Below are 27,715 nucleotides of genomic sequence, written 5' to 3' on the forward strand. Positions count from 1 at the left end.
CCTCTCCCCCACCAAAAACACCAAGACAATATTTTGCAGGCAATTTTGTAAGTTTGCAGAAACTCCCTCCCTCTCTGCCCCCCCCTTCCTAGCATGATCTGTCTTGGAGCCAGAGGTGAAGAACCTCCAGTTCTTCAAAGGGATTGGAAACAGTGGACCTGTTATTGCTGACTAACTGTGGTGCAAGGAACTTCGGGAGAAGGACAGACCCAGTTCGAATCCAGGCTGTGTGGTCCTGGGTAAGTTGCTTGCCCTCTTTGAGCCACATCTACGAAGTGACAATATTCATGTCTACCTGAAGTGTTGTGGGAGGGGAATTAGGTTCAATGATGTGTGTCATGGACATACAGCACGTGTCTCAATAAATACGAGTGGCCTTTCTCTTTCAATCTCCCCCATCTCTCCAGCAGGCCGATGGGCTAGCCTCTACTCTGTTTGGAGTGACACACTCCAGGGATCTCAGTGACATGCCCAGACAACCCTCTTTTGCAAAGAATGTCAAGTGGTCCATGGATACCTAAACCTATCCCAGGCCCCCAGATTACAAATCTCTTACTCTACACTCTCCCTCATTTACTAAGCACCAACGAGCGTGTTCTTTCTGAGCACTGACCGCTACATCGAAAACTAGTGATGTACCATACGTTGGCTAACTGAACATTGCGGGTGGGGTGGAGAGGGTTCTTTCTGTCTCACCAGTTCATCCACACCCTGGGAGTTTCACACCTGCCATTCCCTCTCCCCAGAACGCTCTTGCCCAGCCAGCTCTCAGTACGGCTGGTCTCTTGTCGTTGAGGGTTCATCTGGAAACTGCACTTCCCCACTGAGCACCAGTTGAAAGGGCTGCTTCCCCCCCATCATGGTTCTCTAATGCGTCCCTGATAGAGACTGCGACTTGCCAAGATCACATGGCTGGTTCCAATTAGACAAGACGTCTCCAGATCTCCTACCCACCTGTAGCCTCCATAGTCAGGAGGCTAAGAGGAGGCTGTGAGGTTGGGTCAGCTTTATCATTTTTACAGCTCGTATTAGTGTCTGGAAATGCCTTGTCTGTCTTTTTATTTGTGTAACACGTGTCTCCTCATTAGAGCAGGGACATTGCCTGTCTTTGTTGCCTTGTATTGCCAGCGGGTGGTCTCAGACATTCAGCAGGAACTTGATGTATATTTGTGGAAAAGACGAATGAACAAATGAGTGGGAACACAGACGAATGAAAGGATGACTAAACCATTTGGATGGATAAATGAACATGAATGGATGGCCGAATACAGATGGGAGGAATACAAGAACGAGGCGATGGATGGTTGGATGTTTTCCAGATTCCATGCTAAACACTTTTAATACATGATCTTGTTCTATCCATGCAGAAGTCCCATGAAGGAAGAAACATCGTCATATTACAGACAAAGTGTTTAGGCTTCGAAGGTAGGAAAAATCACTTCCCCCAGATTATACCACTAGGAAATGGTCGAGCAGGATTCAAGCATAGGTCTGCCTGACTCCAAGCCCTGTATTCTTACCTACCACAAAAATCATCCTCCTGGACTCCTCTCATTTTAAGCCCATATAGGCCACCCAGTTCCTCTGCTGGTACCCATGTCCCAACAACAGCCAGATGGCCCGTTCTGGGCCTCCATGTAACTCCATTGTCTACCAGTGAGATGGCCCCAGAGGTCTGCAGGAGCATGTGTGTGAGAGGGTTTGCAAGGTCTCTGCATTCACGAGCGAGTGCAGAATGAAGTGATTGGAAATCATGTCTGTTCTCTGGGATGCCCCCCAAGTACCAGGGACAGTGCATGGCCAAAGACAGGTCCAAAGGGTCTGGGGGTGATGGTCACAATTTATGAAGTTGCCCAAGCACCAAGCCACAGCCTGAAGTCATTCCCAGTGGCTTCCAGGTAACCCCAGCCCCTGGTGGGCCAGCCTCACAAAGTGAACACAGAGGAGGAAATAAAACAGAATAAGGGCAGGTTGTGGAGGGAAGCTCCCCCAGGGTCATCAGACTGCTGCGCAGAAGGCTCATGAAGTCCGTCCCCTGTCTTGGGGTGGGGCCATGCAGGACAAGGAAGACGGAGAAAGGGAGGTAGAGGAAAGAACCATGAGCATCTCTCGGACTCCTGATCCAGGCCTCCCTCTTCCAGGCACAGGTGAGTTGGCAGGTGCTTGGGTAGTCGAGAAGCTGGCCGGCATCAGCAGCTCTTGTCATCACTGACTTCCACGTAGGGGAGCCCCACAGGCCAAGTGTCCCGAGGCCAGTAGCGGACTTTGAGGGTTTGACCTGGCATCTCATACCTGGCGTCCACTAAGGCCATGGTCACCATGCCATAGGGAAAAGTGATACTGATGAGGACATGCCTGTGGGGTGCAGGGAGACGGCGGTGAGGGCACCAGATGCCGACATGCCCCTGAGCTAGCTTGATGTCCCCACCTAGGTCCTCTCCTCACTTCTCATGGATCCTGACCATCCAAAGGGACATTCTGGATCAGACCCTCAATTGCAACCAGATCCTACACTCACTCACACCCCTCCCCAGTATCAGTGCCTCTGCTTCCTGCCCCCAAGCTCCTGCTCCAAGCCCTGGCATCTAAGATTGTCTGGTTCTGGTGCCCCATACCCCAGGGCAGGTGCTTACCAGATGCTGTGCAGGTAAAAGAAATTGATCTGCTGCCAGAAGCTGCAAAGCAAGCGGTCACTGATCCAGCTGGTCAGTGCAAAAGCCCATAAAACCACGGAGACCTCCATGATATGCCGAAGCTCCTTATTGCTGGTTCTAGGGAGAAAGGGAGGGAGATTAGAGCCTGACTCAGATCGCAGAGCCTGAAGGGGCTGATGGGAAATTCCTCCATCCAAGGAGAGATGCTGAGAGGAGGAAATGACCAAGAATACCAGAAGGAGGGGGCCTCACTTGTGATGATTGCTAACATTTGCTGGGCTCCACAAGTTCTTCCGATAAAAACTAAGCCCTCACGACAATGCTGTTATTCTCATTTTGGAGAGGAGAAAGCAGGTATGTGAGATTAAGGTGTGCTCCAACCCCAGCGAAGGTTCCATGGCTAGTAAGTGGCAGAGCTGGGGCCTGAACCAGGTTTGTCAGACTGCAGACTTCTTAACCAACAAGACCTCCCCTGTTTGTGTCTGGGGCTGCAAGTGTGCGAACACCTGTGAGTCAGTGCCCGAGAATTCATGTCTGTGTGGCTACGGGCATGTCTGTGTGTGGGAGGGCAGGTTCTCTGGAGGCCATATCTTGGGACAACTCAAGATCGGAATCTGTTTCCCCGACAGCAGAGCTGACCCAGCATCCTTTAGGAAAGAACATATCAGGGATTAATGAGGTAATATCTCCCATATGTTTAAAAGCACAGGGTCTGCTCCCTACTCTAAAATGGGATGGTCTGAACATCAAAAAAGAATAATAGGTAAGGACAGATGAAATCTGAATTGAGAGTCTGGTGTCTGGTGAACAGCATTGTTCCACTGTCAATGTCCTCCTTTTGAGGTTGTACTGTGGTTACATTGGATGCTCCTTCGGGAGAGGCTGGGGGGAGCTGGATGAAGCATTTCCAAGACTCTCCACTATTTTGGTAACTTGCCACGAGTCTGTAACTACTTAATAAAAACTTAAAAATATAGCCCAGTGACTGCACTGGATTGAAACACTTCTGAGATATAAACATCCATGCGTTCATAATGATACTTTTTTTTTTTTTAATTTCATTGGTCTCTATTCAAGATGGCTAAGGCCCCAACTCATTACTCTGGAAATAGGTCAATTAAGGGAAAGAATCAACTATCCATCCTGTCCTTCCTGTGCAAACTGTATTTCCAGGTGGATGAATGGAAGTCCCTCTTGACAGAAGAACACCGGATAATCATTGCAGAAGGAATAATAGGTTCTGCAAACCACCCTCCTGCCACCACTAATGAAACCATGGATGGAAATGCAAGCCTGAATGGCTGCTAAAATCCTTGGGTGCAAAGTCAGTGGAAAACTTTACAATAAAGTGAGAAGATGACACCATCTGAATCCATTGATCCTTAAAAGCACTAAACATGGAACAACCACTCATTATGGGGTCCTAATGGCATGGAACAAGAAACACCCAGCACCACACATGAAATATTCTGGCCTCAAAATATGTAAACCTAAATCTAGATCTAACTATTATTTTGCAAGAAATACAAAAAAGAAGGGAAGGCAGGCAGGCAGACAATGAAAGACACCACAGGAAGCAGATGGCCAAATCCAGAATGTTCTACAGGACAAACGATAGAGTTTCTGTTATCAAATCAGAGGCACGAAGATAGGGGAGGGAGGGAGAGACTGCTATAACATGAAGAAAACCTAAGAGACTATGTTCACATCCCAATTTCAACAAGACTCGTTGGAAGACGACATCTTGAGAAACTGAGACAACAGTGGTGTGATCTGGGTATGGTCTACTTCATTAGCACTGAGTGTTCCCTATCTTCCATCTGTCCCTCTATATCCTTCTCTACCTCTCTTCATTCTGCCCTGTGCACTGGGGAGGCAGGGTGCTGACCTGTGTGGACTGAAGCTGGAGACTCCTTTGTTCTTGGGCTTCCAGTTAGATTAGCCAATTGTTTCCAGTTGGTTAAGCCAATGGCTTCCAATTGGGTTGGCCAATGATTTCCAGATGGGTTGGCCAATGAAGCATCCCAGTAAGAAACCAAAGGGTATGAGGAGTGTATGGTTAGAATATTTATTCTCCTGGCCTCCTCCATGTGGGGTTGGCTCAAGCTAGTTGCCACCAGCAACTGGAGGTGACAGTTCTTGTTAAGGAGACCCTCTTCACAGGGCTCTCTTCTTCCATACTCTTGTATTCACTCCCTCCCATTGCTTCCTCCATCAGGTCTCCTGATGAGCATAGGATCCAACTCTTATCAGCACAATGGTTCTAAATGATCCCTAGTGATTTTCCTACACCTGCTCTCTCCTTTGTAAATAACCCTTTTATTCAGGTCTCTTCAAATGACCCCATTTTCTGCCAAGTCCTAGTATGGGTTAAAAATAATAATAATTCTTTATTGGGAGAGTTAAGTCCTGAAAAGTTAATGGGTGCCATATATGGAATCTGAGGGAGAATGTATAATGCAAGTTGGCAAAATGCTGATGGTTGTTGGGAGCAGCAGTTGGTACACGGAGGTTTATGGTACAACAATCTCTGCTTGTTTGTACGTTTTGGGTTTCAGCCTTAGGTACCAACCCTAAACCTGTCCCTTGTTAGTGGATGATCTTGGGGAAGGGACATCTCTCCCTTGAGCCTGGAGTCAATGAGAACTCCATCCCTGGGACTTGGTGAGAATGTGGGGTGAGGGAAGTATTTGGAGGGGGATGGGAGCCACCTCCCCAGGGAGGCACCTGCAACCACCACCCACTTCTTGTATTCCTGGAACACGATGTAGAGGATATGCACAGCAATGCTGTTGAGGGCATACGCGTTGATCACGGGCCTCAGGAAGGACAGGAAGGTGCTGACCACGGTGGTGATGACGACCAGGCAGATGAACTGGGGCCTGGGGGAAGAAGGATGCAGCTGTCAGATGGCAGCTGGGAGTGTCCTGGGTGGTTTAGGCAGGGTCAGGAGATCTGGTGGCAGAGGTAGATGAGCGAAGGGAAGGGGTTCCAGGGAGCCCAACTGGACTAGAGAAAAGTCTTGAGGGTCCCAGGTGGGCTCAGCAAAGGGCTCCAAGAAGGGTCTGATGAAACAAGGTGAGCTCAGGCAGGGTCTGAAGGGGGGCCCAAGGGTAGGGTGGGTAGGATGATGAGAGGGTCTCGGGGGGCTCCAAGGGGCTTAGTCAGGTCAGCAGAGAGTGTCGGGGTCCAGGTGAGGTCAGTCAAGGGATTCAGAGGAGCCAGGTAGGTTGGAGGAAGGAATTATAGAGGTCCTATCAAGAGAGGGGTCCTAGAAAGCTCGGATAGGTCATATGGGTCAGGAGAGAGATTCAGAGGGGTCTCAGGTCAAGAGAGGGGCCCAGGAAAAACCCAGGAGAGTTCCAGGGATCCCAGGGATTGGCTCAGGAGAGAGGTCCCTGCTTAAGTATGGGTTCCTGGGACCCCCTCTTGGCTTCGAACAGGTTCTGGAGAAGGTATCAGACTATCCAGGTAGGATCAGGAGAGGATTTCCGGGGGTCCCAAGTACTCTCAATGGAGGAGTCCCTGGAGGCCGGTTAAGTCAGGTAGGGTCAGGAGAAAGTCCTGGGGTGATCAAGGGAGGGATTCCAAGGACCTCAAGTGAGCTTGGGGAGTGGACCCAGGAGCCTAGATGGGCTCTGGTGGGATCAACAGAGGACCAGCCACCGCCCCACCTGTTCTCTCCTAGGAAAGTGGGAAAGTAGCAGCGGGGCATCCATATGCTGTAGCCACTGGCCAGCAGCCACAGGATAGCGATCTCATCCAGCAGCTGGCCCAGGAAGCTAAGCGTCATGTGGAAGTACATGGAGAACAGGCCTGGAGCAAGAGACAAAGGTAGGTGGTCAAGGGGGTGGTCCCCCAGCCCTACCACCCCACGGTCATAGACCCCCCCCCACCTACCTACGACCATGAAGAGGACACAGGTGATATAAACATAGCGGGAGCGTTTCTGGGCGTAGGGGTGCATCAGAAACATCATGAGAGGCCCAAAGATGAGGAAGGTGACATTGCTGAACTGGAAAAGAGGAAGACATGGGGAGGGGGTTATCAGAATCACAGGCAGAGGAGGGCTGCCCCTATGTCCAACCCTAAGTTGGCCCATTGGTCACCTAAACCCTTTCAGGCAATTAATCAACCCAGAGTTTGTCACTCTTGTCAACCGTCATCAGTAGATTAATTACTCCATCTCCTATTCTATCAGTTCACTCATTCATTCACTCATTCATTCATTCAGTGAGTGTGGCAGACTATCTACTAACCTTCTGCACCCATCTGCCCCCTTTTACTTGTAGAAATAGGATCCCCCCAAGTTTTAGACACAGCTACACAACTAAAGACTACACTTCCCAGCCTTCCTTGCCACTCACTGTGCTCTTGTGACCTGGTCTGAGCAATGGGATAGAAATGCAAATGAATAATTACTTTTTTTTAAAAATGTGAGCTACATTTATCCAGATTGACTGTATTACTGAGAAATTTTAGAAATCCAGGACTACACAAGGACATGTTCCCTTGGTCATCTGAGGGATGACGTCATCACTCATCACAAAACCACTAGAAGATTCCATTGTATCCTGGTGAGACAATTAGAGCGAGAAAGGCAGACAAAATCTTTGTATTATTATGAAAATAATTTTCACCTCAAGGAACCTCTGAAAGGCTTCAAAGAGCCCACAGTATCCACAGACAGCATTTCAAGAATCACTGCTCCATGAACTGCAGAGCTGTAGCGTGGTAATGTTGAGCTGCTGAGTTAACTTTCCAGAACCTCTAGCTCTAGACTTCTACCTCTACCTCTACCTCTACTTCTACCTCTACCATCTACCTCTAGACTTACATTTCAAAAGATGAGAAGATATGATCTTGTCTTTTTAAGCTGTTTTTAGTGGGCCGTTTCATTTGAAACCAAAGCATCCTAGTTACTGGACTTCTGGATCCGAGTGACATGGGATTGGATCCATGCTCCCCCATCACGGATGGTGACGAGTTAATTCAATGCTCTAACCTACCATATCTGCATTTGTGACATATGTGTAATGCCACTTGCCTCTTCATGTTCTTGACCCAAAGACCCCCAGACCTCAGCAGTCCATGAGTATGATTAAGGTGACAAGAACATGTGTACCAGAATTTCAAGGGTTCAGAGTCCCTGACTGCTGCTATAGGACTTCAGTGCCCCCTCAAAGCTCCCCCCACCCCCAGAGATGTCCGGACCATAGTAAGTCTCTCACAAAAGCTCAGAAACTAGTGTTCTCCCAGTCAGCTTGAGGTCAGCTGCTTGCTCACTCAATTACAACCTTCTTTCCCCCAATAAACTCTTCCCCTTGTAAATGTCTCCTCCATCACCTTCATCCAATCTTAGAAAGTGAAGAAATAGCACCCTGTTCGCCAGGGTGCTCCGTTATTCTCAGAAACCGAGTCTGAAGGGGTGCCGACTCAAAAACAGAGAGCTCAAGGAAATGCAAGTCAAAACCACAGGGAGCGATCACCTCACACCAGTCAGAATGGCTATTATTGAAGAAAAAAAAAAAAAAAGAAGACGACAAAATAACAAGTGTTGGGTAAGACTGAGGAGAAGGGGAAACCCTCGTGCGCTGTCGGTGGGAATGCAAGTTGGTGTAGCCATGGTAGAGGTTCCTAAACGATTAAAAATAGAAATGCCATAGGATCCAGTGATTCTGCTGCTGGGCACGGACTCCCCACCCCCCCAAAAAAAACAAAAACACTAATCTGTAAGGATATATGCACCCCTATTACAGCTTTATTTATACTAGCCAAGATATGGAAGCAACCGGGGGTCCCTGATACATGAATGACTAAAGAAGACATGGTGTAGGGGCGCCTGGGTGGCTCAGCCCTTAAGCATCTACCTTTGGCTCAGGTCATGGTCCCAGGGTTGTGGGATCGAGCCCTGCATCGGGCTCCCTGTGTGTGGGAGGCCCGCTATTCCCTTTCGCACTCCCCCTGCTTGTGTTCCCTCTCTCCCTGTGTCTCTCTCTGTCAAATAAATCAATAAAATCTTTTTGAAGAAGAAGTAGAAGGAGGAGGAGGAGGAGACGTGGTGTATAGTGGAACAGTACTCAGCCACAAAAGGCAGAAATCTTGCCATTTATGACAATATGAAGGGACCTAGAGGGTGTTACGCCAACTGAAGTAGGTCAGAGAGAGACAAACACCATATGATTTCACTTATACGTGGAGTCTAAAAGACAAAACCAGTGAACAAACAAACAAAAACCAGAACAGACTCATAAATAGGGGAAGGTGTGGGGGATGGGCAAAATGGGTGAAGAGGTGTAACTTCCGGTTATGAAATCAATAAGTCATGGGGGTGAAAAGCACAACATAGGGAGTGTAGTCAATAACATTATAACATTTCATTGTGACAGGTGGTAACTACACTTACCGTGGTGAGCGCTGTGTAATGTATGTGATTGTCAAATCACCATGGCGCACCCCGAAACTAGTGTAATATTCCATGTCAACTACACTTCAGTAAAAAAGGAGAACACAGAGCACAGAGGCGAGTGTGGGGAAACCATTTACCTAATACAAGGTCACCATCTAGGACCCTAGGTCTTGGGCACCAAGACAAGGTCCCAAGGCAGGAGCCCTTCTGATTCTAGGGAAGCCCGTGGCTTTCCTTGGGTGATGGTGAACCAGCTCAAGGGCTGGTCCCACAATTTGAGGACCCTTGGCAAGCTGGTTTTGCAGCCCACGATCCCACCGATGTCCTTGCTTTCCACACCAATGTGTCTGATGCCCACCAATGGGCGATGTCAAACACATCTACCTGTTCCCAATGGCTACCTGAGAACATGCACGCTGTGTCTGCATCCTAACACCCAACCCCACTGGAGCAGACACCTATCCCAAACTGTGCCAATCAGATTTTCCTGGGAATTTGAAACCTGGAACAGATACAGAGCCTGGGAGTCACCAGAATTGAGTTGCACCATTGTCAACTCTCTAATGTCTTAAGATATTGTCCTGATGTTTAAGACATGGCAACCATTTTGTCACCACAAACAGACAAGGCTGAGAATACAAGCAGATACCCAAGGGTTGTATCTGTCTTGTGCTAAATCCTCCAGACCTGCCGTGGACCCCAGCCCTCCCAAGCAACTCATCTCTCCATTTTCTAAGATTCCCCAGTACCTATCTAATGCATTCTTCCTGTTTGGTTTGGGGTTTTTTTTTTGTTTGTTTGTTTTTGTCTTGTTTTGTTTTTGCTTAAGCTAGCTTTCTAATGCTTGAATCCAGCAAAATCATCACCATTGGTGTATGAGTTAGGGTTCTTGGGTAGCAGGCAACAGAAAACAAACTTATACCATAAATATAAAAATGTGTACGTAATTACTTATTTAACTTGTTTGTCAATTCAGTCATTTATTGTGGGGAGCTCATTAATCCAAAGAATTGCAGAAAACAAGGAAAGCCAGAAACCAGAACAGCTCTGAGGCTTGAGTGGACAGTCTCTTCAGGGAGCAACTTTGGGCATGAATGGGGGAAAAATTATGTTCAGTTGTTATATCCAGGCCCAAGATACATCTCAAATGGAGGATATGCTGCCTGGGCCACAGCCCACCCTCGGCCAGAGGTTGGGGTGGGCACCTTGATTGACCATCCTACTGAGAAAATAACCAGAAGGAAAGGGGCATTTGGTTTTCATAGGGAAGACGGTGCCATGGATACCAAATGGGCAAAATCCCAAATCAGATGTTCCCTCTGCCTTCAAACAAACGCCAGTCCTTGGGCGTATCAAGTATGGCAGAAGATACTGAGCCAACCAGTTCCCCAAACTCTAAACCCTCCATTTAAAACACGTCTGTGACTCCCATAAATAAAATGCAAACTCTTAAACCTGGCTTGTGAACTCCCTCCATAACCACCTCTCTCCACCTTCAACTTTATCATCCAGGTGGAAGGGACAGCTCAGTTCCCCCAAATGAGCCATACTTGCTCTCACCCCTTAACCTCCAGAAGTTGGCAGAGGCTGTTCCCACTGCCTGGAACAGTCTTTGTCCCCACTTAACCCTCTTTGCCAGGTCAACTACTACTCGGTCTTTCCCCTGGGCATCGCCTTTTGATAAAGCCTTCCCAATCCCACAAGGCAGGGTTGGGTGATCGTTTGGGCCCTGGCCCTCTATCCTAACACTTCCCCAGCTGTTCTGAAATTGCCTCACTCTCGCACTAAAGCCGGCTTTGGGAACAGGCACTGTGTCTTCCCTGTTCTCCACTGTAATCTCAGGAACTGGGTAACTGGGTATAGTAGGTGCTCAATAAATGTTTCCTGCTGACTGGACCTCCAAGCAGGTTTCTGTGGTTCACCAGCCACTCACATGAAAACACTTGGCAGAAGGGGTTGTACCTGGAAAGTTCTGGATGGAAGGTGTTACGACTGTCACTTCCTTATCTTTGGACCACATGATTTTATAGACATTGCTTTCAATCCTCGTGCACATCTCCCCCCACGAGGTCTAACTTTCTAGTTCTTATTTGACAACGGATCTCAGAGAGGCAGAGTGACTTCTCTGAGGTTGCACAGCCCTGGGGAACACCAAAGTTTGCTTTTACCCTCTGCCTTAAAAGACAGAGAGGAGTAGACAGGTAACAATGGTTAAAAGAAGGCTTTCCTGCTCCCTGGCCATGTGGCCTGGTGTCTCTGGGTCTCCATTTCCTGCACCAGCAAAATGGCAGAGAACAATGATGGGTAGCATAGAGGCTGTCGAGGGCCATGCACGAGGCCAGGCATCGAAAGACTCCCTTGCCAGGGATGTGTTTACAGTTCAACAAATAGCAAGGGTTACTGCCGGTGGTGGTGGTGTGGGAGATAAGGGTCACAGGCTTATCCTTGGTTTAGTTGCTCCAAGCTCAGGGGCCAGCAGAACGAAGACAGAAGTTTTTGCTAACGCCCCTGAGTGTGCAGAATGAGGGCAGAGCCTCTGACTAACGAGCTCCAGCTGGCTCCAAAGATAGCATCAGACACCGCCCCCTACCGGGGCCTCCCTCCCTGCCTCTGGGGCTGGGCCCCCACCTTTCCCAACCAGCGGCTCCACCTAGACTCTTCCAGGACAGAGAGGTGCTGGCCCAGGATCATGAGCCGGACTCTCTAGGTCCCAGCCCCAGCAGGTACCTTCACCTCCATCCGTCTGTCCGTCCATCCATTTGCTTACTAACCATTCCTTCAGTATCTACCATGCTGCTCAAAGACCTAGCAGCACCCCAAAACAAAGACTGCCTTCCCAGGTCTATGCAGTCAGGGTTTGGGGGGCATTCTGTGCCGCATTTTCCTCCTCTAATGCCAAGCATCACCATAAGGATGAGAGAACCAAGTGCTACGGGGCCGGAGAGTTTCGCTCACCGCTGTGAAACTCCAGTGTCTAGAGCCAAGTCTGGCACACAGTAGGTGCTCAGTGAATTTTGGTAGGGAACAAGGCACGCGGAGAATACATGTTCGCAATGCACCCGTGTGTGTCTGCCGCAGCTGCTCTACCGACTGTGAAAACCAGGGCTGCTGCTGTTCTGGAATAATTTGCTTTTTTGATCACCAGTACCCAGCAGCGTGTCTGGTGAATGGATGTGGCTGGGTGGCTGGGTACCTGAGGTCTGGAAGAAGAAAAGGATTGAGAGAGAGAGAGAAGGTTAGGCGGCAAGGGAGGGAGGAAGGAACAGAGAAGAGAAAGGAGGGAGGCAGACTGACTGAATCGACGGCCCATTTCAGCTTTGGGGAAAGGCAGAGAGGGAGCCGCTTTCTCATCTCCCCTGGCCCGGAGCTGCCCCCATGCCCGCCCACTCCGTCGCTTGCGCATTCCATGGGTTCATTCTTGACTCCTTTGTTGTCCCTGTCCTGCTCACTGGGCGGTGACCTCCGTGAGGACGATACACACCTATTTTGTCCCTGGCTGTGTCCCCAGTACCCACCTCGCTGGGCAGGCATTGGGCGCTCAAGAAAAATCTGTCAAGTCAATCAAATCAAGGGAACATCACCAAACGCCCCCGAGTGCTTTCTCCCCACCGCCGAAGCTCGAACTGCCACCACGCACACCCAGCTCTGTCACCTGTCGAGGACCCCCTCACGTCCCCCCCGACACGTGCGCAAGAACGCTGGTGCAGGGCCCGGAGCGTGGGGCTGGAGCACCAGCCGAAGACCCTCCCCAAGCAGGACTTGCTTGCATGAATTAAAACACACATAATTAATTGTTAATCACCCAGTAACTGAATGGCCTCACAATGCTGTGGTTAATTAAGTGAGAGGCTCTGGGACCAGGGGGCCCAGGCTTTAACTCCGGCACTTCCGTCATACACAGCCTCTGTGCACTTGTGATCTACATGCTGTGCAACCCGGGGGAGGAAGCACAAACTCTCTGAGCCTTTATTCCCCATTTGTAAAAATGGGGAGAATAAGAGTGCCTACTTCCTAAAATTGCTAGGAGGGTTACAAGAAGCGCTATTTGTTAAAAAAAAAAAAAATTTATACATAAACACTTTCGCATCTCTGTGCTACATTTGCTTCCAATAGTAGTAGTTTTGTTTATTTTGTGCTTGGGATACATCAAGAACATGAAGGTGCTTTTTTTAATTTGTTTTTTAAATTGATAAATAAATCACATACAGTCAAATTCACTCTTTCAAAGTGTGCAAGTGAATGGGTTTCAATCGACTCCTCACGCCGTTGTACAACCATCACTGCTATTTAATTCCAGAACATTCTCATCACCCCCAAAATGAAACCCTGTTCCCATAAGCAGTCACTCCCCACCCCCACTCCCCCCAGCTCTGGGCAACCACGCATCTGCTTCTTATCTCTACAGATTTGACTCTTCTGGGCGTTTCTTATGGATGGAATCACACAGCGTGTGGCCGTCTATGACTGGTACCGTGTTGCCAAGGTTCGTCTAGGATGTAGCGTGTAGCGCTCCCCTCCTGTTTACGGCTGAGTAGTAGTCTGCTGTGTGGATGAAGGACAGCGTGCCTACCCATTCCTCCATGATGGACGTTTGGGATGCCCAGGAGCTGTTTCATCCTCCCTACGGTCTGTGGGTTGGTCATGTTAGCACCTCACAGTTGTTCCCTTTCTGAGTGAGTACTCAGTCAATATTTGCTGAGTAAATAAATGAATGGACGTAAGAACGAATGAGTCTTTCTTCCCTGTCCCACCAGCATGCTGTACTTCTGACTTCTGTTTTTTGTCTGTCTCCTCCATCGCCCAGGACACCGGCACCGGCAGAGGTTTTCGTTTGCTTGGGTCACCAGAGCCCAAGACAGTCCCTGACTCAGTCAATTCTTGTTGAGTCATAAGCAAAATGAAGGGGTCCTTATCTCTCCAAATTGGACCCCTCTGTCATCCCCAGCAGGCTTTTTCTGAAGGAGGAAAGAGGTCCAGAGGGACCTATGGGGTCTGGGCCAGGAAGTGTCATAGGCACGGTCTCTGGGGTGTGAAATTATTCAATGAATAGGGTCTTCCCTCCTCATTTTCAGGGGCTGGGGGGGCCGGAACAATTGCTTTTGCCGTGAATTTGATGAGAAGGAAGGCTGAAGAGAGAGGTATGGTTTTAGAACTCATGGGACCTGCTACTCACAGCCAGGGGCTCAGAGAGGGGAGGTTCTCCCCCTGCATCACACAGCAGTCAAGGTAGAGAGGGACAGCAACCCCCCCACCGCAGAGGCCAGCAACGGGAATGCTCAGCGGCGGAAGGACGTGGGGAGGCTGTGGGAAGTACGGGCGTTGCAAACTACACCCCCTTGCACGACCTCCCCACTCTGACCTCTCTGCCCCTTCTATCATACCCCTTCTGCAGACTACGCCCACCGCTGCACCTGTGCCCATGCCATTTCCCGCTCCCGACACGTCACCCCTTGGTTCTGTATCCAAGCATCCAAGAGGGAGCTTTCTGGAGAGGATGAGACCCAGAGCTTCTGAAGTTTTGGCAAGACCCCAGGAAAGAAATTCAGCAGCACAGCTCAGCTGTCTCTCAGAAGCAGGGGGCCTTGACACGTCTTCCTCCACTGCTGGAAACCCTCCTGAGCTGTCAGCAGCCCAGAAGGAGGCCACACCTGGAGGCCAGCAGGCCAACGCCAGCAGAAGCAAAAACTGGAGCAGCCCACACCTTGACCTCTCCTCCACCCCGCCTGACCCAGGCCCTCGCACGTCCTTGACCTCTGTTCCTGTTGGATGTGCCCTCCTGGCTCTCCAGGGCCATCTATGAAAGCAACCAGGCGCCTCGGCTGCAGCCCACGTTATTGACTCTTTGCTGTCCAAAAGTCACTCGTGGCTCCCCGGTGCCCTCACCACGGATCTCACGTTCCTCTGCCAGGCATTCTCCACGTGGCCCCTGGAAACCTCCTCCACCTGTCTCTCTGCTCTCACTTCCTCCTTTGTGGGCAACCAGGGCTCTGGCTTCGAGCCACCAACGGTTCCTTGGTCTGCTCTTCTCTTTCACCCCAAGATCTTGGCTTATGCTGGTCCATTGGCTCCATATCCCTGAGAGAACATTGACTCATGCTTTAAGCATTGAGTTTCCCACCCCATTCAGCGAGCGGAGGCTCCCTAGGTCGTCCCCGTGGCTCCCCACGGCCCATTCTGGTCCCTTTGCCCTCCCTCTGCCACAAGCTAACCACGGGCCTGGTCAGATCTATTTCTGAACCCTTCCTTATCTGGGGAGCACGGAGCCTCTCCAGGACCCCAGGATCAATCAGCTCAGGTTGGTTCATAACAGTGAGGTTGAATGAATGAATGAGCCCAATGAGTCCATCAGGAAATACAGGATATATTTGGAACACTCCCACTCAGCACTCCAAACTCGTTCAGCTATATCTCTCCTCATCACTCTAGCCACAGGAACATGCTTCCCTTTCCCAAACTGTGCAGGCTCTTTTCCTTCCAAGACTCATTTTTCTCTTTATCCCTTTTCCTCGACTCTTATGCTACCAGGCAAGCTCCTGTTCGTCTTTCAAAACCCAACTCCTCAAGTTGCCCTCCTCGATGAAATTGGTCAACACCTGGGCGGAGTCCTCGAGGGCTGCCTTCTAAACCCTGATGGGGCGGTGCTGGGCTCTGCCTCCCCCCACCCCAGAAGGCAAATCTTGCAAGCAGGGCATTGTGAAAGTGAAAGTCTCTGCAGAGTGAGCTGACTCCTAGGTGGGTCATGAGGAGATCAACATGAACCGATTTTTTAAAGAAAATTCTTGCTACGGGGGCGCCTGGGTGGCTCAGTGGGTTAAGCCACTGCCTTCAGCTCGGGTCATGATCTCAGGGTCCTGGGATCGAGCCCCATGTCGGGCTCTTCGCTCAGCGGGGAGCCTGCTCCTCTCTCTCTGCCTGCTTATGATCTCTGTCAAATAAATAAATTTAAAAAAAAAGAAAATTCTTGCTACATATTTTGTCTTCATTTACATACCTGGATCCAAAACGTGCCTTTAAAAAAGCTGCACAGTATTTGCCCAGAATGTGTTCAGCCCTACACAGGCTGGTGGAAATGTTATGGCTTCCTTTTTATGTATTCCACTACTGATGGCCATTAAAGATGACTCAGACGGCACTTTATATATAAATTTTGTTTTCTATTGGGATTGTCTCTCTGATGCGAGTTCCTGGAGGTACAGTGATGGAGTGGAAGGGGAGGGGGCGCTGTTCGTGAATCCAGAACGCCCCGCAACTTGGCAGACTGCCCGCAGGAAGCCGCAAAATACGAGTGCCCAGTCGTAGTGCCCATTCACTACAGAATGAATCCATTTTTAATTACTGATTTGAGGAGGCCAAAAGGGAAAGATCTCATTGTTTTCTGTGGGGCTGATTATTATAAATACAATATCAGAAGCTGGCAAACTCTGGCCCTGTGCCAGATCCTCCCACTGTCCTGCTCTGTATGGCTTATGAGCCAACAGCGACATTTACCATTTTAAATGGTTGAAAATTTGAAAGAAGAATGATATCTTGTGACGTGTGAAAGTTACACAAAATGCGGGCTTCGGTGTCCATAAATAAAGTTTTATTGGCACATGGCCACCCTCATTTGCTTATTACATACTATCTGTGGCTGCTTTCCAGGTATAAGGGTAGAGCTGAGTCATTTCCATACAGACTGTACAGCCCCAAAAGCCAAAAATCGTTAATATCTGGCCTTTGCAGCAAACGTTTGCCAACTCCTCAACGCTATTTATTAGCTCGGATGATCGGTTGGGATACTCAGAAGTGTCTGGAAAGAGAAAATCTTGGGGACACCCTTTATAACATACCTTGGATCCAATTCCTTGTGCCCTGGTCTGTTTTGCAAGTGCCTTTTCAATAGGAGAGGATATGTCCAAGTGTGTTCACACCAGGGAAAGATAACTACTATTTTGCGAAACTTCTGTTTCTCTTTGATAAGTATCTGGAAATGCAGGTACAGGGAGATGATGGGGTTGAAGCCTTGCATGTGTCACGACCATGTCTCCTGTAGCCTCAGAGGGTGTCTGCTAGTCTGCCAGACCCTCCATTTGCTGCATTTGGAGACAGGCTAAAGGAAGCCTGAACAGAGGAGCGCTTTCCATTGTCAAGCATAGCGAGACTCGAGGCTCAGCCCAGCCCCAGGTCAGCCCTCTCTCGGTGCCTTTTGTGGGGACTCCTGCCTCGGGGTGGGCTTCCAGGGGATCCAGAAAGAAGACTCCTAGAACCTCCAACCTCTTCTCCGCCTGGGAGTTCAGCACCGTCAGCCCCCCTCCCATGGGTCAGGTGAGGGTACGTAGGACCAGAGGCCGTATTTCTGCCCAGGAGAAACAAGGTTCGAGAAACGATGGGGAACCCCTGAATCTTAAACTCCCACCTCCTGGCTCTGGGCCAAACAAGGCAAAAGCAACCAGGACATCCCAGGACTGATTTCCCTCTCCCCTTCCCCCAAAAAGAATCTCCTGGAACCACCAGGTTCAAATCCTAGCTCTGAGTGCCAGCATGACCCTTGGTATAAATCTTTCAGCCTCCCTGAAGACCATTTCCTCACCCGGACAATAGGATTAACTTTATGTAATATACACTGTGCCTAATTCCCAAAGTCACTGTGAAGATTAAACTGCGATTTTTCCTCTGGAATATTTAGCACAACGCCTGCCCCGCAGAAGCACTCAATAGAGGGGTGCTGGCCTCACTCACTGTGGACTAAGCACCCTCACTATGTGCAAGGTACGGAGCAAAGCCCACAGCCCGCATCACCCCCCATGCCAGTGGCTCCAGGAAGGTGGGCAACCCGCCTTACCCATGGCAATCTCCCCAGCACCACACACGGGGGTAGTAACACAGCCCACATGCAGCTTTGGCTGCTTTGCGTCTTCTAAGCTTTGCTGAAATGCCTCTGCCATTTAGGCATTTTGAGCCCTTCCAACAAGGCCTCATGGCAAGGGCTAGGGGAATGATGACCCACGGTGCCGGTATGCCCAGAACTGAGGGGTCCCCAGGACACGGGACTTTCAACTCTAAAACCAGGACAGTGCCCAGCAAACTGGAAGGAGTTGGTCAACCTAGGCTGGGAGTACAGCTGAAAACAAACTCGACACAGTCACCTCCTCCTGGAAGCCCTTCGTGATCCACCCCCCCAGTGGGCTCTCACATCACACCTCTACCCTCCCCGTTCCCCAAGGCTGCCCGTGCAACTCCCATTACAGCACCATCCTCCTGGGTTGTGAATGTCTGGAGTCACATCTGTGTCTTCTGCTCCGGCGGGGCGGGGGGGCGGGGGAGGTGGGGGGGAGACTGGCTGTTTTCCTGGTCACGGTTGCCTTTCCAAAACCTTTCACAGAGCCTGATGCCAAACGCAGACGAATGAATGAAAGCTAGCACCCCTCACCTAGCCGATGCGCCAAGGCGCAGAGGGGTGAGTCCTCCAGCAGGATTCCCCAGCGGCGATGCGGAGGCGCCAGGTCGGAGCCCCGGTCTGTCACGATTGTCACCCCCTGCCCTCCCACCCGGACCTCACCGTGTTGTAGAACTCGGCCACCAGCTCCGAGTGCTGAAAGTTACTCTCACACCAGTCCACCTCGGAGCTCTGGTAGGCGAAGATGCTGGGCATCCTGACGCAGCGCCCGCTGCCCACTGGCTCAGTCTGGCAGAGAGGAGCATGAGAGCCTAGAACAGCCCAGCCCAGGTGAGACAGGCAGAGGACAGCTGGTTGCCCCACGGCAGGCAGGCAGACTGAGAGGAAAAACCTGCCGAACCACTCCCCCGTCGCACCAGGGTAGCCTCGCTGTGCGGTGGCGGCCGCCCTGGGCATAAGTGGAGGGGCTGGCACCATCCAGGGAGGGCGGAGGGGGGAGGGGGCGTGGGCAAGACGTGTGCCTCCCATCCCTACCCACTAGGAGTGGGGGCTAGGGGGGCTGGTATTAGAACAGTAATTTAAAGTAATAGCGAGCCCGTTGGGAGGAGCAGCCTGGCTCTCCCCACTTTACAGAAGAGCACACTGAGAAAGAAAGAACCAGATCACTTGCTGAAGGCGTCCACGGCGACAGTAAAGCCACGGTGTGAAAACAGGCAGCTGAGTCCAGGCTCGGGGCTCTTAACCAGTAGGTCCAACCACCTCCACACCGGAAAAGCTCCGCACGGCTACTTCCCATACCAGGGGCAACAGTAGTGGGCTTGGCTCAGCTACCTTGGAGTCCTTGGCAATGTAAGGTTGCCCTGTCATTTCATCTTTGGGGGCCTAGGTATTTCTGCTTGTGTTATGGGGGGCTGGGCTGGACCGATGCCACTTCTCTTGGGTGGTCAAAACCTCAGATGCCTAGAGTAGCCCAGCTTCTACCGGGGGCCACCTTCAAAGCCCCCGTGAAAGGAGGAATCTGTAGAGCTCCTGGCCTGGGGCCCCTAGTCCTGGGTTCCAGGGGCTGTGGAAAGTTCTGGTTTTAGAATCACCAAGGCCTGAGTTTGAATTTGGAGTTCCTCCCCTTCCTAAGTTGTATGACCCTAAGCAGGTGAATCCACCTCTCTGGGCCTCGATCTGCTCATCTGTAACATGGGGAGGAGGGAGCTAGACTCAACTGTTCTAAAACACACAGAAATATACAAGTCAAGAGCTTAGCTCACTGCCTGGCCCAAAGCGGGCCCAAGATCAAGGTAACGGGTTTTCTTATTGTAGCTGACCTTGAACTTGAAGGCAACCTGTGAGTATAATAATAATAACAATAACAATAATAGCACATTTTACTGATGACTTGCTGGTTCCAGGCTCTTTTCTAAGAGCTCAGAGTTCAGTATTATCTCACTTAATGTTCTTGGCAGCTCTATGAGAGGCCCTCACTACCTCTAGGTCACTAGCAAGGAAACCGATGTCCAGAGAAGCCAAGCAATTTTTACCCAAGGTCACACAGCTACAGAGTGAGGGAGTAGGGCAAGGCACTTTGCCCCTCTAAGCCACAGGTTCCTCTTCTATAAGATGGGGATAATAGGAGTACCTGTCTCTTAGGGCTGCTGTGCCCATCTAATGAGCTGATACAGTGTTTCCCTAGAAAGACTGGGTGATGGACAAACCTGCTTCCGAGACTCAGTGAGCTGTGTGGCAAGTAACCCACTCCCTTTTCAATTCTTAATAGTTCAAGGAGTGGGACTTAATTGGTGTTAATAAATGTTTATGCCCCTTAACACTTAATCCCTTTGTTTGATAAGAAGTCCTTCAGCAGGCAACAGTATCCAACCGGAATGCAGTGACACTGTTTGCATTGTATTTGTTTCTAAATAAGCTTGCCTTACTGGGGTGATATCCACTTTTCACTCAAGGCAGGGTTACAAAATTTCTTTATTTAAAAAAAATTTTTTTAAGATTTTATTTATTTATTTGACAGAGATCACAAGTAGGCAAAGAGGCAGGCAGAGAGAGAGGAGGCAGGCTCCCTCCTGAGCAGGAAGCCCAACGAGGGGCTCAGTCCCAGGATCCTGGGATCATGACCCAAGCTGAAGGCAGCCGCCCAACTGACTGAGCCACCCAGGCGCCCCTGATTTAAGCTTTCTAATTCTGGGGGAAGTTACCGGAATCTATATATGTGAAGAAATTGCATAGGCACATACACACATATGAACATAAGAGCTGTTGAAATCTGCATGAGATCTGTAGGTTACATCCAGGTAAATGTCCTGTTTTGGGAACTGTATAACTATATAAGATGCACCATTGGGGAAAAAACTGAGTTAAATGTACAGGGGACCTGTGGAATTCCTGCAATTTCTTGTGAGTGTATAATTATCCCAGATAAAAGTGTTGTGTTTCTTTTTGAGTAATTGATTTAGGCTTTTCACCGGTGGATGAATGGATTGACAGAATGTGGTATAGCAATACAATGCAATATGATTCAGCCTCACAAGGGAAGGAATCCTGCTACAATGTGGAGGGACCTTGAGGACACTGGGCTCAGTGAGAGAAGCCAGACCTAGAAGGACACATCCTGCAGGACCCCACTCCCAAGAGGTCCCCAGAGGAGTCCCATCCACATAGACAGAGAGGAGCTGGTGGGAGCCGGGGCTGGGGCAGGGGATGGGGATTCCATGTTTCATGGGGACAGTCTCTGTTTGGGGACATGGAAAGTTCTGGAGACGGACGGTGGGGGTGGTGGCAGGATTATGTGAAAGTGCTTCAGGCCACAGCTGTACATTCAAAAATGGTTAAGATGATCAGTTTTATGTTACGTATAATTTTCCACAGTTTTTTAAAAGTAATTGATTTAGGGTTTTTAAAAGGGTTTTATTTAACAAAATATAAATAGAGCTTAGGCAGAAGGTGGATAATATGAAAATCTTGAAGGTGGTCTGTGAAGGTCAAATATTTGTGCTTCGTCCAGACACAAATATCATCGTTGCTACTATTATTATGGTTATTATTACCCACAAGGTGTCAAAACTTCCATGCTCATTCCCCGCCAGGTGCCCCGGAGCTACCTTTGAGATCCTTTGGGGAGATGGGAAAGATGCCAGGTATGGGGATGAGAAGTTCCCAGAGCCCGAATTAAAGGCTCTGCCCAAATGGGTCTCGACTTCCCCAGAGCAGCTGAAACCCCACCATTTAGCCATGGCCTAGGCCTCCCAATCCCCTCCTCAGCTGGGCCAGGTCAGCAAACAGAAGCCCGCCCAGCCTCTGTCAGCCCAGCTGAAAGCAGGGAGCCTGAGTCCGTGAGGGGGTGGAGCACACGGTCTCTGACCTCCTGCCATGCTCAAATCCAGGGCAGGGCACAACTGTTGGGATCTGGCTCTCCGGGACCTAAGTGAAAGGTTGAGTTAGCATCAGGAAGCACGGTGGTGACGGGTGTCCACACCCAGCCCAGCCTGAAGAGTTTGGGACATCAGCATGCACAGAGCTGACTAGGGAAACAGGACAACCGGGCAAGTGTGTGGCTTCTCCCTCGGCTAGGAGGAGAGAAGGAGGCGAGGGAGGGTGTGCAAAGAGCCAGAGCCTGGGGGACAGGGTGGGAGAGCTCCCGGGGCTGCTTATGAATTAAGACAAATAGTAGCTTAAAACAACACACATACATTACCCTACAGTTCCAGAGATCAGGAGTTCAAAATGAGTCTTCTGAGGCAACAATCCAAGTATCCATAGGGCTAGTTCCTCTTGGAGGCTCTAGGGGGAGAATCCATTCCTTTTCCAGCTTCTAGAAGCTTCCTGCATTCCCTGGTTTGAGCCCCTTCCTCCATTTCCATGCACGTTGCTCCCCTTTGAATTCCATCATCATATTTCCTTCTCTCTGATAGTGACCCTGTCCTAAAGACCCTGAGATGACACTGGGCCCCACCAGAACAATCCAGGATCACTCCCCCTTCTCCAGATCCTTAAGTCAATCACAACTGCGAAGCCTCATTGCAGGGAACATACTCCCAAGATTCAGTAACAAAGATGTGGATATTTGGGGGGAATCATTACTCTACTTAGCACCACGGGGGGTGGGGAGGAGGGTCTGGGGGTAGCGAAGTTGGAGACTGGAAGTGGAGAGGGAGCTGAAGTAAAGAGGGGGTTGGGAAGGGGCTGGAGACTGGGCGAGGATTGGGAATGAGGTTAGGAGTGGGACTGAAGATGGGTCTTATGGCAGAATGGAGTTGGAGGAGCTAGGGACTGGGAGTAGGGATAGGGACAGTGTGGAGATGGTGAGGCTGGAACTCTGTCTCTGGTGGACATGAGCGTCCCACCTTGGGTCAATACCAAGAAGGAGCTCCCATGGGCTTGTAGGGACAGGCAGACGCCCCTGGGGGTGGCCAGGAGGCTGCCAGTGTGCTCTGACTACTCCACTTCTCCAGACAAAGGTCTCATGTCCTCTTCTAACTTAGGCGCTCTTTCTTATTCTTCTTCTCTCTCCCCTCAACACCCTCTCCAGGTTTGAAGCTGGGGTCTGTCCACTGACCAGCGACCACCTGGTCCACGTAACCAGTCACGAAGACCATTAGACATCCCCGCCCCTCCATGATACTCAGCTGCGGAGCCACTACTGAATCTACTCAGCTCTGTTCTCTCCTCTTGCCCCCGCCATGAGCCTCAGTAGGAAAGAGGCTGATTTTTGTCCTTATCTGTATTATCATGAACATCAAATAACACACGTGCATCGTAGAAAACTCACTAATAATCTTAACCACCCAGACATAACTGTTGTTAATAGTGACATATTTTCAGCTTAAAAAATCATGTATAGGGGCACCTGGGGGGTTCTGTTGGTTAAGTACCTGCCTTTGGTTCAGGTCATGATCTCAGGGTCCTGGGATCCAGCCCTGTGCTGGGCCCTTTGCTCAGGGGGGAGTCTGCCTCTCCCTCTCCCTCTGTGCTCTCTCTCAAGTAAATAAATAAAATCTTTAAAAAAATCATTTATGGGGGCACCTGGGTGGCTCAGTGGGATAAAGCCTCTGCTTTCAGCTCAGGTCATGATCTCGGGGTCATGGGATCGAGCCCCGCGTCAGGCTCTCTGCTCAGCGGGGACCCTGCTTCCCTCTCTCTCTCTGCCTGCCTCTCTGCCTACTAGTGATCTCTGTCTGTCAAATAAATAAACAAAATCTTTTTAAAAAAATTAAAAACCATTTATATTATTTTTTTACAAAGATTTGGGTGTACTGTTTGTTGCCTATTTTTCCCCTTAGAATGTCATTAATATCCTTCCATATTTCAAAGCACTCTTCACTATAATTCTTTTAAATTTTATTTTTTATTCTTAACTATAGTAAAGCACATATAACGTAAAACTTACCATCTTAGCCACGTGTAAGTGTACAGTTGAGTGGCCTAAGCACACTCACACTAGGTGCAACCATCCCCACCATCCATCTCTAGAGCTTTTCCATCTCCCATCTGTCTCCCATTAAACACTAACTCCCCATCCCCTCCCCACAGACCCTGGCTCCCACCGTCTACTATCTGTCCTTCTGGATGATTCTAGGGAGCACAGTTTTCAAGGTCCATCCATGTTGTAGCAGGTGTCAGACATCCTTCCTTTTTTTTTTTTTTTTTTTTTAATTTGACAGAGAGAGCTCACAAGTAGGCAGAGAGGCAGGCAGAGAGAGAGAGAGAGGAGGAAGCAGGCTCCCCGCTGAGCAGAGAGCCCGATGCAGGACTCAATCCCAGGACCCTGAGATCATGACCTGAGCCGAAGGCAGAGGCTTTACCCACTGAGCCACCCAGGAGCCCCGACATCCTTCCTTTTTAAGGCTGAATAATATTCTATTGTATGAATAGACCATATCTTGTTTACAATGAACATTGGGGCTGTTTTTACCTTTTGGCTATTATGAATAGGGCTACTATGAACACGGGTGTATTAATCAGGAAGAACCCTGATTGATCTATCTATCGTCTATCACCAGATTTATTATAGGAATTGGCCCACCTGATTATGGAGGCCAAGAAGCCCCATGATCTACCATCTACAAGCTACAAAACCAGAAAAAATAATATAACCCAGTGATATAATTCAGCACAAGTCAGAGGCCTGAGAAGCAGGACCTGATGGTGGAAGTTTGAGTCTCAGTCTGAAGATGGGAGAACCAGGAGCGCCAATATCCAAGGGGGGCAGAAAGGAGCTCTCTCCAACACAGAGAAAATTCTCCCTTACTCTATCCACCTTTTTGTTCTATTTGGGTCCACAGTGGCCTGGATGAAACCATCTGCGTTGGAACAATCTTCTTTAGTCAGTCCACTGATTCAAATGCTAATCTCTTCCAGAAACACTCTTGCAGACACACGAGAAAAATGTTTTACCAGGTACCTGAGCATCAGTTAAATCAACACGTAAAATGAGCCATCACAACGGGTGTTACAGTACCATTTTAATGGCTGTAGAATATCCCATGGCATGAACGGATGCATTGTCATACCTGAGATAGTCTCCTATGTTGGAAAGTTGTATTCTTTTCTTTTTCTTTTATAAATAATGCTACGGTAAGGAGCACACCTGGGAGGCTCAGTTAGTTGAGCGTCCAACTCTTGGTTTTGGCTCAGGTTGTGATCTCAGGATCATGGGATCAAACCCCGCATCAGGCTCTGTGCTCAGTAGGGAGTCAGAGCCTGCTTGGAATTCTTTCCTTCTCCTTTTGCCCCTCCCCTTGCTTGTGTGTGCGGTCTCTCTTTCTCTAAAATGGATAAATAAATCTTTTAAAAATAATAATAGTGTTATTTAAAAAAAAATAATAGTGCTATGGTGAGTGGGTCTGAAGGTTTAATCTTCAGGCAACAAATACTAATCAAGTCTAATGCTTCTCTATCCAATATGGTAGCCTCTGACCACATGGTGGCTACTAAGCACTTGAAATGGGGCCAGTGCCATCTGTTGAAACAACAGGATTTTGGATATGGGGTTAAATACAGGATATTATTAGAATTCATGTCAGTAGATCCTGTTTACTTCCAAAATGTGGCTACTAGAGAAAGTTATGTTACATACGTAGCTCTCACAAGATTTCCACTGGATGGTACTGGGCTAATAATAATTATGTTTATTGGCAGCACCAAGCACTGTGTGAATGCAATCTCATTTCACCATCCCAGATACCGCAGGAGCTCCATGGTGTGGAGCTAAAGCTGCCTCTTTGGTGTGGTGCCCTTAATCACCAAGATACCCCCTACCCCCAACCTTACCTCACAGGGTCATCTTCCAGAGGAGAAAACAGAGGCTCACAGAGGTTCAAGTGACCTGCCCCAGAGTCACACACAAGGAGGAGACACTGTTTCCCAAAGGGTGGGAACCTTTTTATGGTGTTAAATAACATTGGATCCCATTGTGAGAAAGTCAAAGTCTCTTGATTTCTCTTTCTGGCGGTTTTGGTCAATGAGAAAGGCTCCACTGGATGCTACGGTGACTTCAGAGCCTGTATCTGCTCCTGGTCCCCCCTTCTGGGCTAGAATTTCACCTTTTGGCTTGTCTGCATTGCTTTTTAAGACAGCTTTATTGAGGTGTAGTTGACATACAATAAACTACATGTGTTTAAAATGTATAACTCAGGGGCTTCTGGATGGCTCAGTGGGTTAAAACCTCTGCCTTCAGCTCGGGTCATGATCTCACGGTCCAGGGATCGAGCCCCACATCGGGCTCTCTGCTCAGTGGGGAGCCTGCTTCCTCCTCTCTCTCTTTCTGCCTGTCTCTCTGCTTACTTGTGATCTCTATCAAATAAAAAAATTTAAAATATATAATTCAATACATCTTGACACACGCATACACCTTCAAAACCACCACCACAATCCAGAGAGGGGACAGACCCATCTTAGCATAAGTTTCTATAATTGCTGTTTATCTACTTTCCTAGCTTGCCATTTGGGGGGAGCACTGTAAAACTGTCCTTTTGAAATAAATGTGTGGATTCACATTTTTGAAAAGTGAGTTTATTTGAAAACAATGTTTAGGTAAATCATGGTGACGGATTCAGTTGGACAAAGTTTGAAATCTGAAAATGCCCCAGGCTGTGTAGGACATGATTGAGCCACAGCTGAAATGTGAATATGAACGTATATTATAAGAGCGTTCTACCAGAATAAGATTTCTGGAACTGATAAATGACATGGAGTTATGCAAGAGAACGTCCCAGTTGTTGGGAGATACATCCTTAGATATTTAGGAATGAGGGGACATGTTGTTCACAACTTGCCTCGAAATAGTTCTGTGGAAACTGGGGTTGGGGGTTGGTGAGGGAAGGAGGGGAGAGAAAAATATGGCAAAATGGAAGTGATTGGTGTATTTGGGTGAAAGGTCTATGGCAGTTCATTATATTCTTGTGGCTTTTCTGTTGGCATTGACATATTTTAAAAAAAAAAAGTTGGCTAATTAAAAGTATTGCTGAGGATGGGGAGCAAGGAAACTCTCATCCCTGACTGGTGGAAAGGTGGGATGGTCAATCACCCTGAAAACAATTTGACATTGTCTCGTGTAGTACTGAGCAGGATAGGTCAATTACTAGACTAAGAAAATGCCTTAAAAGTTTATTTCTCACATAAGCAAAATTCACTGCGAGTGTGTATCTATCCTGGAAGGTTGTCCGTCGGGTGGCCCAGGCTCCTCCCATCTTGTGAGGCTTCCATTTTCAACATGGGATCTCCACCCCCAACCGAACTTTTCAGAGCGACCCCAGTAGGAAATGCATGGAAGACACACTGGATTCTTCACCCCCTCAGTCCAGGAGGGCTTGCCTTACTTCAGCAGACTTTCTATTGGTCAAAATGAGTCCACATGATCACAGTGCAAGGGGAGCTGGGAAATGTAGTCTTTTGCAGTTGCTCCTCTGTTACAGTTCTACCCTATGGAGGGGCGCCTGAGTGGCTCAGTTGATTGAGGGTATGACTTTGGATTGGGTCATGATCCCAGGGTCCTTGGATTGGGCCCTGCGTGGGGCGCCCTGCTCAGCAGGGATTCTGTTTCTCCCTCTCCTTTTGCTCTTCCCCTGGCTTGCTCTTTCTCTTTCTCTCGCAAATAAATAAAAATCTTAAAACAAAAACAAAAACGAAAATTCTACTCAATGGAAAGGGAGCCTGAATCTTTGTGACAGAGCAGGCTGCCTCCGCCACGTTCACCAAAATCACAAATGAACATGTCCTGCGATTGGGAATTTCCTTCCTGGGTTTATGTCCTCCTGGAAAACCATCACACATAGA

At 49.1% G+C, this 27,715-nt stretch overlaps 1 protein-coding gene across 1 annotated transcript; it reads right to left on the bottom strand.

The window, feature by feature from the left end:
* Window positions 1-1,006: 1,006 nt before the first annotated feature.
* Window positions 1,007-18,694, bottom strand: ACER1 (alkaline ceramidase 1). Its single transcript, XM_059165119.1, has 6 exons — window positions 18,602-18,694; window positions 6,555-6,669; window positions 6,329-6,470; window positions 5,399-5,536; window positions 2,634-2,771; window positions 1,007-2,355 (listed from the first exon to the last, which is right to left on the bottom strand). The coding sequence occupies exons 1-6, from the start codon at window positions 18,692-18,694 to the stop codon at window positions 2,190-2,192; spliced, it is 792 nt and encodes a 263-aa protein (XP_059021102.1). The 3' UTR covers window positions 1,007-2,189.
* Between the last annotated feature and the right edge of the window lie 9,021 nt (window positions 18,695-27,715).

The sequence above is a fragment of the Mustela lutreola genome, chromosome 2, assembly GCF_030435805.1.
Source record: "Mustela lutreola isolate mMusLut2 chromosome 2, mMusLut2.pri, whole genome shotgun sequence".
Classification (NCBI taxonomy): Eukaryota; Metazoa; Chordata; class Mammalia; order Carnivora; family Mustelidae; genus Mustela; species Mustela lutreola.